At 39.3% G+C, this 17,493-nt stretch overlaps 1 protein-coding gene across 1 annotated transcript; it reads right to left on the minus strand.

Annotated features, from left to right (window-relative positions):
- Positions 1-10,318: 10,318 nt before the first annotated feature.
- Positions 10,319-17,459, minus strand: hsp90ab1 (heat shock protein 90, alpha (cytosolic), class B member 1). Its single transcript, XM_026923611.3, is given in 13 exon segments — positions 10,319-10,782; positions 10,906-11,239; positions 12,131-12,399; positions 12,543-12,690; positions 13,026-13,216; positions 13,385-13,550; positions 13,851-14,165; positions 14,324-14,457; positions 14,625-14,784; positions 15,137-15,343; positions 15,765-15,880; positions 15,883-15,908; positions 17,245-17,459. Coding segments are annotated over 13 exon segments (2,379 nt in total). The 5' UTR covers positions 17,445-17,459; the 3' UTR covers positions 10,319-10,669.
- Positions 17,460-17,493: the final 34 nt, after the last annotated feature.

A 17,493-nucleotide genomic window follows, 5' to 3' on the forward strand; every position in this document is an offset into this window, starting at 1 on the left:
CCACCATATTGGTTATTCAGACTTTTTACACCTATGCCAATATGAAAGTGATCAGATTAGTTTAGAACATTCACATTTCTTTCCTCAGCATGTGACATTTGATCAAGCATAGTTGTACTCGGCTTTTAATTAGTAAATCCTTTACTTACATGATCAGATTTCCTTTGATAGCTTCATAGACTGCTATGCAAATTAGAAGGAAAATGGGTTTAAAGCAGATATTTTTACAGAAAATCACCGAACAGACTACCAAGAGTCCTTCAAGAAATGACGTTTGAATCATGTGTGTTTCTGTCAGGCTTCTCTCCAGGAGAGAGACTGTATTTACTGATCATTTGAAAATGTCCTTTTGTTTTAATCATTCATGTAGAAGTCATGAGAAAAGAATGCAAAACTAATGTATTCTGTTTATACTTTTTTAAGGATGTATTAATTATATGTTAGGCGGATTAAATTCATTTGAATACTTGAAGAAACTGGCTTATTTCTTTTTTTCTATTGCATGAGTAAAAGCAAACTCAGATATCTAATGTTGGCTGTTAACATGTCTATATTTATTACGTAGGCAGATGCTTTTATTCAAAGCAATTTACAACTGAGGCTGAATTCAGTCCAGGTACAGAAATGTTGAAAGACTCGGCAACAGTACAAATGCTGCAGAGGTGACCAGAAGTGACCGAAACCAAAAGTGGCCATACTTGATAAACATCCAGATATACCAGCTCTTAGTATGTGTCTGTTAGTACAAGTCTGTATTATGATGTATAACATCCACTTCTATATGATAGTTATGATGCCTAATAATACACACTAATAACAGTAACAAAATAGTGTGAATAACAATGAGGTACAATGATTTTTGTTGAAGATAATCACATGGTAGACATATCATGGCGCCTGAAATCATGTTGAAATCAAAATCATATAGTGGAGATAGGGTTTTACACAAATATAGTGTATATAGTGTATAATATATGTAAAAAGACCAAAGGAAATAAAGAATTTTGTTGAATTAAAGCTTTCCCGAGAGTATTGAAGAACAAAGATGCATTAAATAGGGCTTTTTTCTTGCTCATTATATGCCTGAATTCTCATAAATCATCACGCTGTAGATATTATGTGTAGCAGTTCTTTATGACACTTCGAGTGATTCACAAACGGCCCTAACAGTAACCTGCGGAAATATCACCTTCACCCCGGGATATAGCAAATCAGAACTTTACCAATGAGCAAGGATTACAACCTCAACACTTCACCACTTCTCTGCAACGTACACTGCCTACATGTTCCCACTCCTCTTACCATCTAAACCCACATGCTTCAGTCTTTTCAGTAATGCAAATGAGGTGTTTTTTCCCTCTGTCGCCAAGTGACTGGCAGCTGAAGTAACCTTATCTGTGGGGTTTTAGAGTAAGACACAATACATATTAACTAATTGACACCTAAAGTCTAAATATGATTCAGTTAGGCCTTATGTTGTGTTCTGATCAAAATGATTTATTTATTTATTTTATTAAAGGTATAACAAAGGATCTTTCTGGTCTGGATTGAACCACAGGTTCTCAGGTCCTGGAGTTCCTCTTATCCTTCACATTTTAGTGTTTTTCCTGGTCTAACACACCCGCTTCAACTCAGGTATCTCTTAATTAGCTGAGTAGTTGAATCAGGGGTGTTAGAGCAGAGAAAACACTGAAATGTGCAGGGCAGGGTGTACTCCAGGAGCAGGGCTGGGAACCTGTTGATCGAACGATTCCGCATCTAAACTCTGTAGTTTCTTACACTAGTGACCCTTACTTCAAAATGATTTCCTCAACTAGAAACTAGCTAATTTTTTTTACAACATAATATAACAAAGTACAAAAGATAATCAGTATTGATATATTAGAAAATATATTTCTATATGTGGATTTTGAGTTCACTTATCTCTAAGGACATTTCAGGGCTTCGAATATTTACGAATCTCTTTTTTCCCCCCAGTAATCAAATTTTCCCCCAATTATTTTTCTTCTAACCTTTGCTTCTGTCCCTGTTTCTTCAGTTTCTGAATTTTTTTTTACCATTGTTAATGGTGTGTATGTGTGTGTGTGTGTGTGTGTGTGTGTGTGTGTGTGTGTATATGGAATTTCACATGTTCTCTCCATGTCTAAGTGGCTTTCCTTTGGGTTCTCCAGTTTCCTCCTGCTTCCCAAAACATGCCTGTAAGCTGCTAGATGATGCCTTACATTGGACTGATATTCCTATCAAGGGTATATCCCCACTTTGTGCCCAGTGTTCCTGGGATAAGCTCCAGACAAATCACTTACTGAAGATGAAAATAATAAATAATGGTATGCCTAAATATTTCTAATATCTTTTTATACTCTTCTACAGCACTGTGAACGGTCAATATTTTCCTTTTTAGGTCATGTGATGTTTGAGCCTGTTTGAACTTTCCATACCCTAAACAAAACTAAATAACCAGGTGTTGACTGTAAATGATTTGGCACCTTGATGAGGCACATTCAGGTAAATGAATTAGAGCATGTCAACATTGTGGGAAATGTCTGAGTTTGCTAATTAATTAACAGATTAATTCATTTGAATTGCTTTTCACTAGGAAGGAAAACACTACTAAATGAACACAGAATACTGATTTGTAGACATACTGTAAAATCAAGATACCCAGGGGAAAGCAAACTTTTGCACTCAGCTGTAGTATATGATTTCTTTATATATGTGTATACTATACAGTCTCATCAACGTGTACTATAGCACTTTTATGTCTAATATGGACTTGTGCTAATACAGTTTGTTTCATAGGGCATTTTTTTTACAGCTGTTAATATTGATATGAACTGTATTAACTGTAAATTGATTGACACAAAGTCCTCTACTTCAAAGGGGGATCATTTTGACATGTGTTAAATACCAGCAATGCAGTGAATCATGTTTTCAGTGACACCTTGGGGTTTACATTAAAATCCCATCAGCCTGGTCAGAAACGGAGAGACGCCCACTCAAGTACAGTTTCAGCCACAAAGTGTGAGCGTTTCACATCTACTAGCCTGGGCAAAAGTTCAGAAAGGGTCAAAAAAAAGGTGGGCTACAGGGGGAAGATTGGAATTTACAGAGTTAATCTGTAAACTCTTTTATCTTCTTAGTTTTTCCTTCCTCTGGCAGCAGTATACTGGTTTCATTATTTGTTAGTGCTGGATGTCCAGTTCCAGCACAACTGGGTAATGTCATCACTCTAAAACACCTAATAAACCTACACATTAATTGCTGAGCTCAAGCAGGTGCCCTTGAGCAAGGAAATCACCAAACTGTGCTGAACGTGCTTACCCCTGGGGCAGGAAACTGCTAGAATGTTGTTTAATGTGACTGAATGACTGCTGATAGAAGTAGCAGGGTGAATCCTGAATCATATAGAGCTATACTTTCTGCTCAGATTCAGTCAAATGCTGCAAAACTGATAAAATGGCGCCTCACAGTACAGATGGATAATGACCCAAAACATAGAGCGAAAGCAGCCCAAGAGCTTCGTAAGGCAAAGAAATGGAATGTTCTTAAATGGCCGAGTCAGTTACCTATCCTCAACCCAGTTGAGCATGCTTTTCACTTACTGAAGAAAAAACTGTAGGCAGAAAGACCCACAAGCAAGCAGCAACTGAAGGCGGCTGCAGTAAAGGCCTGGCAAACCCACTGTGGTGGTGTACAGAGGAAACATTATGAAAATTGTGTCACTGTCCAAATACTTAAGGACCTGACTGTATATCACATTTTAAACTGGAGATACAACCTTTTGAACTAATATTACTTCAATTTTTTATTTTTTTTATTTAATTATTAATTAACTAATTAATTAATTAATTGGTTAAATTAATTGTTTGATTAAACTTTATTATTATTTGGGAGTAAAAATATTAGTTTCAACATATCTTCACTCCTTACATTTTTATTTAGACCTTTAAATTACAAATCTCAAAGGTCTCTCTCACCCAGCCAATAACTTTACACTATATATCAATCAAATAAGCTCCAGTACATTTTATTCACATTTCAGTTTAGCATGCAATCATTTCGGTTTAAAGCACCCAATTAAGTTCATCAATGTAGAAAAAACAAGAATCAAGAATTGTGCCAATTCTTCCCCTGCCGTGACCTTCTCAGGCAACACAATGTAGCTAGCACTATCTGTGTGCATCTGAATATGAAATGATTCAATATGCTGAAGTAAGCAAAGAGCCATTTAAAATAAAGCATCTTCTTTGCCTCCCTAAAAGGCATGTTGAAATAAGTTTAGCTAATAACTAACACTAATTGGCTATAATTGAACTATATTAGCTTGTTTTCTTTGCTAATGCCATGTTAGAATAGAATAGCAAAATCCAAGACAAAGGCTGTCTGCTCACTGAATGATAACCAAACCACAAAGGTCTATCAAAATATATATTTATTATGTTAGAACAGAATAGCATCCATTCCAGTAGCTAACCTAATTGGCTAAGTAGCAAATCCAATTCTAGCTAATGGTAAATATTGCAAACGTACAGAGAATGAATGATGTTTTATGACACATCATCTTCTAACAGTTTTAGATAAGTACTGTTAAAGTTACTTTTCACATTAAAACATGATATTAATTTCATCAGTTAAAAACATTTACTTTTTTACTCTATAACACCTGAGTACATTTAAAAGTAGTACATTTAACTTTCACTTGAGTACTTTTTTTGGCTGGATACTTCCACTTTTAATTAAGTAAGCTTTTGACACATTATATGTGCATTCACTTAATTATAACTTCTCAGAACTTCAGCAACCCCTGCCTGTTTATAATATCAACTGAATCACTTGATAGATATCATTATCTGGTGTTGGTATACACAGAGATGATGGTGTAATCATTTCTGATGTCTACATAATCATACCAATATGTCATCCTGTGCCTGTTTTAAACAATATACTGATTTTCACAAATACATCTGCTGTTTTGCTGATTTGAGGACATCGTGTTGTTTTGTAAAATCATGTTGTTTTGGTCAGGTATTCTGCAAAAGAATCTTGTGCTAAATGTGCTAAATGCCTTATTCGGGTTATCAGAGAATAAAACAAATTCTATACATTACAGATGCATCTCAAAGCAGCTTTAGAGCAATCCAAGGACATCAGTGGTGAAGGGAAACTTCCACAGGAAGATGGAACTTATAACGTAACTTTGGGAAGAACCAAGACTTAACAGGGGAAGTCCATTCTTTTCTGGCTAGCACTGGGAATAATGAGAACAAAGGGTAAGGATTTTTACAATGCAGCGTATAATGCAAAGGGGACTCGCTGGGTTGACAAACAGACTTGGCCAGTTTGCACACTTTGAAGGTTCACAAGCTTCACCTGACTAGAGAACATTTATGAGTATTTACTAAGTTGTTTGTCTCATTAAAATGTTAGAAAAGGTCAGTTCTGTTGAGAAAGATCATTTTGCAAAAATCAGATGACGCAAATGAGATCCCCCATACCCTCAAGTATCAAAAAAAATTAGAATGACTCAGTGTTTCAGTGAGTTCTCTTGTTTTATGTTGTTTTGATATGAAGACACCTGGTGTACCACTGAGAGCTTTTCTGAGCCGTGGGTGCAGAGGGATTCCCAGATTTAGAAAACACCCTTGCGTCCTGCTTTGTTGTAACTCTTTAAACATGTAGGCGATGAGACCTAGAAATTATAGACCGCAGTCTCCTTTTTATTAAACAAAAGACCCGAGTTTCCACAGGAAGTGGGATGTGGAAACCTGTGGTGGGCTTTTGTGTTATTTTATAGACATTTATAGGAACAGTTTGAGCTTCATTATGTGTCACATAATGAAGCAGTTTAGGCCTTGATTGATAATTGTTCCCTTTAACAAACAATATGCTCATACTGAATATCTTTTTAAAACATTTTGACTTTATAGTATACAGTTAGTATAGTATATATATAAGAGTATAGGTTCCCTTTTGAGTCTTGCTCCCTCTTAAGGTTTCTTCCTCATGTTGTCTCAGAGAGTTTTTCCTTGTCACTGTGGCCTCTGGTTTGCTCATTAGGAATTGAACTCAACATCCAGATTTCTGTAAAGCAGCTTTGTGACAATGTCTATTGTTAAAAACTAGGTGAACCAAAGTAAACCCAGCTAATCGGTGCTGTTACCAGTTAATAGCTGTGTCTCAGATGTCAGCACAGAGCAAAATTTGGGGTTTCAGCAACCAGACAAATGGCAAAAAGTGCCACCTGTTCTTGAACAGTTATTTATAAATCATCCGCAGACTAGTCCCTGGAGTTTGATCAAGTTCAAGCCAAACCACACAGTTTTTTGTGATTCACAGCAAAAGATAAGATAGGATCTGAAATCTTCTTAAGTGGCTTTGAGCGACTCATTCCTGCACCTGAGGATGTGACATGAGCATGTCAGCAGAGGCCTCCTCCTCCACCACCCCCTCAGCGGTGCCTCTTTTTTCTCTAAAACATGTGACTTAGAAGAAGCCTAAATGACGCAACATTTCTGAATGCAAGATTTTAAACCCAAAAGGTTAAATGAATGAATTCAGCAGTTTACCTACATGCAGGATAACAGATCCTGTGGCTGATAACATGAAGCAGGCATTTGAGATTTTTTTTTTTTCCCCAGATGTAATTATTATAATCAAGTATAATCATTTACTTGAAGAGATAGAGTTTAGTATAGAGTTTATATATCATTTATCTGAAACAAAACAAGTGTAGATACTTACCTTTCTGTGAGTGGTTAAAAAAACATACGGTTCTCATTATGGTTTATTAGCATCACCTTCTTAAAAGCAGGTTTATCTTTTTTTAGTCTGCATGCAATACAATGCAATGCAAAAGTGCCTTTACATTTTTAAATGACATATTGTACACACTTTCATGTTATTGGGGTCTGTTTTTCATATAGTTGTCATTTGAGTGCTGATTGAGAAGTGCCACCCAGTGGAATCATAATGAAATTGTTCTTTTCAACTGAAATGCCTGAAAGCCCTGCTTGTTTTTGTGCTCTTACACCCCCGGGGTAATCCAGTGACTGTATATATGGGTGGAAGTCATAACAGGGATTCAAAAGTGAAGCCAAAAAGTCTCTGAGGCCTTCTAGTGGCTGGCTGTGGTACAATTTTTAACCATGAACATTCCCATGTTAGTGAATGGGAAAGGACCAACATTTTAAGTTCCACAAATTATTTTCGGTTAAGCTGACCTTGATATCGCCCCTAATATTTGTCCTTATGATAACTGCACTTTACCGGAGGTATTCGATGATAAATAAAATGCAGTGGTCAATGAAGTGATTGCCAGTTTTGGAGTCTAATGAATGCGCGCACACTTTCCTACACACACCTGAAGCTCTGGACAGTTCTGTAGCAAAGCCGTGTCCTGTTCTGCTGTAAACTGTTCTAACAGACCCTCAGCGGAGAGTTCTGTGTGTTTTTTTTCTGGTGTGTTTCTCATTTTTATGTCTTAGCTAGCTCTTTGTATTGATATAACTAGCAAACCAATGTAATGGCTTCTAACACTAGCTACATCCATTCATCTTCTGTACTGCTTGTCCTACACAGGGTTGCAGGGGAGCCTGGAGCCTATCCCAGGGAGCTCAGGGCACAGGGAAGGGGACACCCTGGACGGGGTGCCAATCCAACACAGGGCACAATCACACCCACATTCACACACTATGGACAAGCCAGTCAGCCTACAATCCATGTCTTTTGACTGGGAGAAGGAAACAAGAGTACCTGGAGGAAACCCTCAAAGTATGGGGAGAACATGCAAACTCCACACACGCACGGCAGAGGCAGGATTTGAATCCCCGATGCTGTGGGTGTGAGGCAAGCCACTAACAATTTACTGTTTGTTGTATGACCTTAGCCAACACTTGAAGTAGCTTGGAAAGGTTAGCCACTCCTTTTTTAAACAAACTCCACCAACAGAAGGAGTGGAGCATAAAAGAGCACTTCTCCATTCAGATAGGTAACTTACTGCAGGTGTCAGAGCTAGAAGAAATTCATGGAAAGCAGAGATTTTTTTCCTCAAAAATTTAAATTCTGACTGCTTTTTACCAACATAATTTCAGTTGGTTCCTTACATTAGCTACATATACTTACATTACTTAAATTAAAATTATACATAATGTCAGCTAACTAGCAAATGGTAGTTCAGTCAGTCATGACTCAAAGCTCTAAAATCCTTTCTCCTCTAAAATCAATATACCTGTGAAAAATATATGACTACAATTTAGCATTTTATATATTAGTTAATAACGCTGTATGTGCCACTTTGAGTTAGCCAATGCTGCATCTTAAGTCTGACTTCAGGTAATAGCTCACACACATAACAGTATGCACACTCCTGACCAGAACAAGTACCGTGTCTATCACCAGTATGGACGGATGAGAGGCAGATGCACTCTCCAACTGGCAGTATCAGTGTCTGCGCAATTTTTGCAAAATGACCCCCCCACGCCGACTTTCCAAGATAAAAAAGACAATTAACAAATGTCTTAAATTAGATTATTTTGGACCTTTAGAACCAAGCACCACAAATCATTGTTATACACAGAAAAATACACAGAATAGTATGAAGTGAGGCTGGGGCTGATTTCTTTCTTTGCCAGACTGTAGATTCATGCAGCCTATCAATGACAGCTCCTCAGCTAATCTCCATTCGAGCTCGGGTTGCCACCCATCCCTCATAAAATGGGATTGTCCTGTATTGAAATATAAAATGCTGCATCCCTTATTGAGTCAGTAACATGTTGCATTTAAACCAAAAAAGAAACACTTTTTGGAAATATGATTGTACATTACTTGATAGTTTTGATGTATTCTAAAATGTGTTAAAATAAGGAAAACCCTGTAAGTAGCACAGGATATCTACAGTACCCTGGACACTCATGCATATGAACAAAGAACGCTTCATTTGAACTCACTTTCGATAACTTTTTTCCAGGTCAGGGTTGTGGTGAATCCGGAGCCTATTCCAGGGAACACTGGGTGTGAGGTAGGAATACACCCCGGATTGGATGCCAGTCCATTGCAAAGCACCGTGTACACAACCATTCACACCTAGGGGCAATTTATCTTAGGCAATACACCTACTGGCATGCTTTCGGGAGGTCAGATAGGAGGAAACCCACACAGACAGTAACCCAAGCTCATGAATGAACCAGGAACCCTAAAGCTGTGAGGTGGCAACACTACCCACTGTGTCACCACTGTGAGTAAGCCACCCCTTCCTGAGGTTAAGAGGGAAAAGGGGTAGCAGTTTACTCACGTTGGAGAAGCTCACGGTCTGACTCATCAGACCGTGAGCTTCTGTTTGTAGTAAGTGACAGCGGTCATTCTCCTGCAGCGCTTAAGGCGAGCCACTATAAATTGGAAGACCCCAGTAGAAGGCAGAGAGTACTGCAGCTTGTTGCATCCTTCCTCCATCTCCTCCACTCATTGAAGCTCATAGCAGTGTGGCTCATCTATTCGGAGTCATGGGCAGTATAGGTGTTGCACTTCTCTTTATAGGGTCTGCACAGCAAATGACCTGTATATAGGACCTGTCGACCTCATCTCAGTTTGCATCCATCATATTACTGGAATAGCCTCTGGATCCACTGCAACCCTGACCAGGATAAAGCAGCTACTGAAGATAACTTGCAGTTAAAATATTTTTAGGGGGGAAGCCTCTCTATGTCATCAAGACCTCATGGTATAATGCACTGGTCAACCCTAATAGTTTAAGTAATTCTAAAATAAGCCAACATGGTTTTGTTTTATGTTCACATATTCAATCCAACTACTGTCACTGTCCTTGAAAGCTGCTTTGCACAAAGCAGCTCACATGGAGAAAGCAGTTCAACATGGTCACTAACAGACCTTCCAGCAAGACAACTTTGAAATACCCCTTAAAACTTCAGCATTCTCCAGCATGCAAATACCCAATATTAATGTGGTCATCTTTGGTCCACAAATTTCTTTCACCAAAACTTTTTTTTACCTTCTCTTAATTTTGGAAACCTTACCATTAAAAACAGACCTTTACATGCTGTATACTGTACATTCCTGAAGAGTACATAATGCAGTTGCTTTGGAGACACTTTATCCTGCAGTACACTTCAGTGCCCATTTGGGACTGAAAGTGTCTTCTGATCTCAGTTTTTACTCAGTGAAGTAATTTTTTAAACTGTGGTCCCTTTTAAAGCAATGGCTAGGTGTAAATTCTACCTTCTGAGCTACAAATCTAAGTGTACCCTTGACCAGCTAATAAGTTATTAGAATCATTTTTGTACATAAAGAAAACAAGAGCCATAAGTCATTGTATCACATCATTTAATTTCTGCAAAAAAACAACACTGAACATAGACCAGCCTGGACTCAGGCACAACACATTTTGCAGTCCACCCCTCAGTGTAGAGCAGCAGAGCCAACCCTCCCAACCCTCCCTCAACATTGGAATCCTGATGGAATGTTATTACCCTAAATTCCCCTCGGCCCTCACTTTAGGAAGCTCAGTGCAAAGAGGTACTCTATAGCTGGACGAACCATTCAATTACAATTTGTACAACAAAAAAAAAGGGAGTTTTGACCAAGTTGCCCTAATACAGGGCAAAAGGAATGGCATTGGAAAAAGTGAGGCTGAATGAGTAATAGATGGCATAGGGGTTTAATCAACTTCCTCCATGCGAGAGGCATCATCATCTCCCTCCAGTGGTGGGATTTCCTCTGGAGCAGGAGCAGAGCTTGGTTCATCTGAGGGGACATCGTCATCATCGATACCTGCAATATAAAGAGGAGTATTTAGCAATACAAAATGATACTGATGTATTGAGAATTAGACTCAACTGACCATCAGTAGCAAGACACAGCTAGAACCAAATCATGTAGTGTATGAAATCTTACCAAGTCCCAATTTGATCATCCTGTAGATACGGTTGGAATGTGTCTGAGGGTCATCCAGAGAGAAGCCTGAGGAGAGCAGCGCCGTCTCAAACAGCAGAATCACCAGATCCTTCACAGCCTTGTCGTTCTTATCAGCCTCTGCCTTTTGCCTCAGCATTTCCATGATGGGATGGTCAGGATTGATCTCTAGATGCTTCTTTGCCATCATGTAGCCCATGGTGGAGTTGTCTCTCAGTGCTTGGGCCTTCATGATGCGCTCCATGTTGGCAGTCCAGCCGTATGTGCTTGTCACGATGCAGCAAGGTGAAGAAACCAGTCTGTTAGATACTGTAACCTGTGGAGATATGGGGGAGATTAGCATGCACAATACATCTGTAGCACAGGAAGTGCATTGGGCTCATCTGTGCCACTGTTAATAAAATGCCACTGTTAATAAAATGAAGCATGTAGTAAACAACCACACAGGAAAACATTAAATGGGACCTTTTGTGCCCACTAATAGTTCCCCGTCATTTGTGGTAATTTTATTTAAAACCAAACTCCAATTAGAAGGAGATGATTTTCATAGAAATGTGGAACTGGTTTCTTTTCAAGCAGATATGTTGACTGGACTTCAATTACAATACAGAAGTCTAAATTCACCAGTTCAGCATGTGTGTGTTTTGGTGGTGGGGGAAACCATTTGCTATGCAAATACTAACTGGCCTTCATTTATTTTGGAAGGTAGCAGTGACCTACTAAAGGTGCATAATGACCATGAGATACTTATATGCAGATTTCACTAAATTAGTGTTTTTATCTTCTTTGCTCAGATCACGCAAATTTCAGAAACATTTGCTGTTGCTTTTAGTCATTCAAAGAGGCTATCCAAATCAGTTACAGTCACAGATCCTAAATCTCATAACATGATACAAGGTGAATATTTCAAGATTATTGGTGGATATCTTGGCAGCTCTCCAAGCAACTGAATTCATGTTAAACCCAAGATAGAATTTTAGCTCTTTGGGTGTGGCCTTGACTTGGTAGACATCAAAAGAAAGACCTGGATGACTGATCAACATGCAGCAACACAAACCATTTGTCTGTTCAACCACACCAAGCTTCAGAGTACTTGGACTTAACACAAAACTTGAATAGAAGAACTAGAATACCAGTTATTGTTTCAGAAAGACGATGTGAAACCACACAGCCTTTGCTGCCCCATCTGCCACAGATGGGTGTTTACCTTTTCAACTTTCTTATCCAGAATCTCCTTCATCAGCTTGCAGAGGCTCTCAAACCTGGCCTTGTCCTCCTCCATCTTTTTCTTCTCCTCCTCATCCTCAGGCAGCTCCAGGCCCTCCTTGGTGACAGAGACCAGGGTCTTGCCCTCAAATTCCTTCAGCTGTTGCACACAGTACTCATCAATAGGCTCCACCATGTAGAGAACCTCAAAGCCACGCTTATGAACACGCTCAACAAAGGCAGAGTTTGCCACCTGGTCCTTGCTCTCACCTGCGGGGGAGAGAGAGAGGGAGAAAAAAAAAAAAAAAAAAAAAAAAAAAAGTTTCTCAGAACCCTTCACACCCTTCAATTATAATTAAAATTTTCGCTCTATAAAATGTTCACTTAAAGGCGAAACATGCCACAAGCCTCACCAGTGATGTAGTAAATGGATTTCTGGTTCTCCTTCATGCGGCTGAGGTACTCCGAGAGTGAGGTCATTTCATCTCCTGACTGGGAGCTATGATAGCGCAGCAGCTCCGAGAGCTTCTTACGGTTCTGGGAGTCCTCGTGGATGCCCAACTACAAAACACCACGTTATTGCTCTATTTGTATCCAATACCATTTATTTCCTAATGGGATATTTATTGGAAATGAAAGGTGTTCAACTACCTTAAGTCACAAGCAATTATTAATATACTGAAAGTGACTAAGCAACTACATCATTGATACTAAACAAAAATGTTCTAGTTTACAGGAGCCATGAAAATGAGGCAAACCTAATCCACAGTAAACCACTATGAGAAGAGGAAAGACGGGGAAAAAAAGTCAGAAAAGGCACTCAGTTGTTGTGCAGGCTACAGTCCAAAGTACATAATGGTAAACCTCTATAATTCTGCATTTACAAGACCATTTACCTTGATGTTCTTGGAAAAGGCTTCATAGAACTTCTTGTAATTGTCCTTGTCTTCAGAAAGCTCAGCAAACAGCTCCAGGCATTTCTTCACGATGTTCTTGCGAATCACCTTCAGAATTTTGCTCTGCTGCAGCATCTCTCTGGAGATGTTCAGGGGAAGATCCTCGGAGTCGACCACACCACGGATGAAGTCTGAGGTAAATAAGTAAATACATAAACACCTACTCCAGTAATACAACCCTGATGAATGGTGTATTAAGTCATATGTACACCACATCACTATGCATCATTTTTAAATAGAAAACATTAAGTGTTTTCAGGGTTAATTTTCAGGTGTTAACACTTGAGGACTGATCTTACTCAGGTACTCGGGGATGAGCTCCTCACAGCTGTCCATGATGAACACCCTCCTCACATACAGCTTGATGTTATTCTTCTTTTTCTTGTTCTCAAAGAGATCAAAGGGTGCACGACGGGGGATGAAGAGCAGGGCTCTGAATTCCAGCTGTCCCTCAACGGAGAAATGCTATGGCGTAGATACAAAGGAAATGTCAGAGCTGGGCAAGGTGGGCTTTACTACAACAATTACAGCAACACACAATTGCTACAAATGACTGGTGCTGAAGGCCTTCAACACATACAAGGCAGTACACACCACAAAAAAAAACCCATGATAAAATTTTCATTTATTTAAAAAAAAAAAAAAAAAAAACCCAAAGATATTTAGCTCAGTATCTATACAGCTAAAACAGTGATGCCAACCCACTACTTCCAGAATCTGTTCATTTTCAGTTCTTGTAGCCCAGTCTTCACTGAGATTTTGTACCTTAACAGCAAGGTGGTCCTCCCAGTCGTTGGTCAGGCTCTTGTAGAACTCTCCATACTCCTCGTTGGTGATGTCATCAGGGTTCCTGGTCCAGATGGGCTTGGTCTTGTTCAGCTCCTCCTGGTCGATATACTTCTCCTTGATTTTCTTCTTTTTCTTCTTGTCCTTATCCTTGGATGAATCCTCATCATCATCAGAGCCTACATCCTCGATTTTGGGCTTGTCCTCTCCCTCCTCCTCTTCTTTCTCTTCCTTCTCTTCCTTTTCATCCTCTGCCTCATCATCACTGATCTCCTTATCACGCTCCTTCTCCACCTACACAGATATTTCAGAATGGTCAAGAACTTTTGTATTCCTTTATGCAAAAGCCACCAGTTTCTGCTTTCTGTGTTCAGTGATGTAATCAATGCAGTAAACTCATACTGACTCAACTAGAATGAACTAGAATGTACATAAATGGTAATAACACTTACAAACAGTGTGATGGGGTATCCAATGAACTGAGAGTGTTTCTTGACCACCTCTTTCACTCGCTTCTCCTCAACATACTCTGTCTGATCCTCCTTCAGATGAAGGATGACTTTGGTTCCACGGCCAATGGGCTCACCTGTAAACAGACCCCTTACCATCAATAACCTGTACAAATGTTAAGCAAATTTGAAGTCTTCAAACCAATTTCACCGATATGCATCTGCTGAACATTAAACAAATTATTCCATTCTAAACACACACCAGCCATCTGACTGTTTTATATGGGCACTAGAATGAACCTACCATGGTCAACCTTGACTGTGAAGGATCCACCAGCTGAGGACTCCCAGGCATACTGCTCATCATCATTGTTTTTAGTGATGACCACCACTTTCTCAGCCACCAGATAGGCAGAGTAGAAGCCCACTCCAAACTGCCCAATCATGGAGATATCTGCACCAGCCTGAGTGGGAAAGGAGGCAGATAACAAGGATTAGCTAAAAAAGCTCATTAACTGTGCAAGTAGGTTATGTAAATGCATAGAAACTGTACGTCTTTTGGGTACCCATTTGTTCAGATTCAGCATCCCACTAAGTCCCACTGCATTATAAATGTGTTCACTCCATTTAAATTTCAAGCAGATTGTGCAAATAGTTTAACAAACACAAACAGTTTAACAGATAAGCACTTTATTGATCCCTGAGAGAAAACTGGGTAATTTTAATGGTACAATTTCTGAGTATAACTATGTACCAGATCAAATCACAGTCCTGTTTACCAATGAGAAATGTGGCTCATGTTTCTCAACACTCTACCTGAAGAGCCTCCATGAAGGCCTTGGTTCCTGACTTTGCGATGGTTCCCAGGTTATTGATGAGGTCAGCCTTGGTCATGCCGATTCCAGTGTCAACAATGGTCAGTGTGCGTTCATGCTTGTTGGGAATGATATCAATCTTGAGGTCCTTCCCACTGTCCAGTTTAGATGGATCAGTCAGACTTTCATATCTGATTTTATCAAGGGCCTACAATATAAAAAAAGACAAATAGGAACACATCTTTAAATTTCCTGCTAAATTAATGTACAGATGTAGGATTTGTGACGGATAAAATGATATTTTAAGATGGATACACAACTCATTATGCTCTACAATATTTAAATTTCTGAGGTTTTTCAAACAGCTAATCAGTTACCACTTACAGAGCAGTACGAATTTGGCTTAATCTGGCTCTGCACACATTGCACAACTGGTCAAAACTGGTCTGAGAAATCTGCAGGTGATCAACACCATCAGTAATATGTTAGTTGTCATATCTCTCATCACCTCTGAATTCACACTGCTACTCCAGATACTTGAGACTTGATACTTTGTCCACTGTATATATAAAAATCATCATCTTCACAATAAAACCCACCCCTTCTCCCTATACTGTAACAGCACTTACATCAGAGGCATTGGAAATAAGCTCCCTGAGGAAGATCTCCTTGTTGGAATAAAAAGTGTTAATGATGAGGGACATCAGCTGAGCAATCTCTGCCTGGAAGGCAAAGGTCTCAGCCTCCTCCTCTTGGCGCATTTCTTCAGGCATCTGAGAAAAAGACAAATGGATGGATGGATAAACAATATAACGACCAACTTCCTTATCTAGCATGCATTTTAGCTGACTTTCAAAAATATTCCTTAATTTTCAGATACATCATTTCATGGTCATATTCTTCTAATTCCCCCACCCCACACACACACACACTAGAAAACTTACTTTTACTTTTGTTTCTGGTTTTTACTGCCATGCTAATAAAGCTTAGAGTTCTTATTGGCATCAAATATTCATCTGAACCATCATTAATGTACGCATAGTGATCATATTCAATGGGCAGATATAGATGGACACACAAGTTAAAGCCGTGGATTACGTTTCAAGCAGATACAGCAGATCCAGCCCCCGTGTCCCGCGGTACAGTTTAACATGGCCGAACTTCCGGCTGCACAAAGGGCACAGCCACGTGCTTCATGAAAGCGCACTAGACACGGGCGCACGTGAAGGAGTTTTACAAAGTGTAATAATATTGATTATTGCTTACCCTAAAATCATATCTAATGATTATCTTTAAAAAAAAAAAAAAAAACATTAACGCCTAAATATAAACAGTTGGCCATATGAGGAAGTAGTAGTAAAACTAAACGGCTTAATAAAAATTTAGAAGAATTAAAACTAATGTCTTTTCTGTACAGTATTTATAAATATATCTCTACCGCAAGCTGTGTGTAAGATTAGTGTTACATTATCGATTAACACACACCAAACGCTAGCATCAGTGGCGCAGAAAGCAATGCGGCCGGTAGCTGAATCCCAAATGGCTCGCTATTGGACGCATAATGCACTGCGTAGTGCAGAAACGCCATTCTTTCGTTCCCTCAGTAGTGCACTCGCACAGGCCGCAGCGCGCCATTCGGGACGGAGCCGGTGAATAAAGCCCGAGCCAGGCACAAAACGTGCTACCTATTGTTTCTGTCCACCTTAGAGCTGAATAACGAGTTCAGGTTCAAGACATTTCTGCTCTATTACCATCTAAATACAAATACTATAACTATCTTTAAAATCAAAGTATACATATTTATACAGGAATATCCCTATTTAGCTCGGATTTACCTCTGCACCTGCTAATGGCAGCCTTTAGGGCACGGTACCGACCACAGGTAACTATAACTAGCTGGTTAACTAAATTAACGAGTTATCAAGACCACGAGACCGCGGTGTTTAACTGAATTAAGCGAGAGGCAATGCTAGCTGATTTAGCCACCCATATAACCACCATCTTTATTAAACCCCAGGCATTCTCACCACAAACCTCACTAATGTCATTAAATTATAAAGGCTTTGACCAATTTCTATTACATAACTGAAATAATCGAAAACGTCGTACCTTGACTTTCGTTTCGTTGACTTCTCTCTTGAACAAAATGCAACCAAACACTTTCCAATCTCCTCCACACTCTGATGCAGTGGAGTAAAAGAAGGACGGGACGATTTCTCTGGAGTGTATAGTTTATATATGCAGAGTGCTGTATCACTCCGCGGGACAGCTGCAGCAGAGCGGCATAGGTTTCTACCTAAATAGCACATGACCCCTATGTCAAAGTAGTGCACTACTACTGTATAGTGGCCTATAGCG

Source organism: Pangasianodon hypophthalmus, chromosome 19, assembly GCF_027358585.1.
Source record: "Pangasianodon hypophthalmus isolate fPanHyp1 chromosome 19, fPanHyp1.pri, whole genome shotgun sequence".
Taxonomy (NCBI): domain Eukaryota; kingdom Metazoa; phylum Chordata; class Actinopteri; order Siluriformes; family Pangasiidae; genus Pangasianodon; species Pangasianodon hypophthalmus.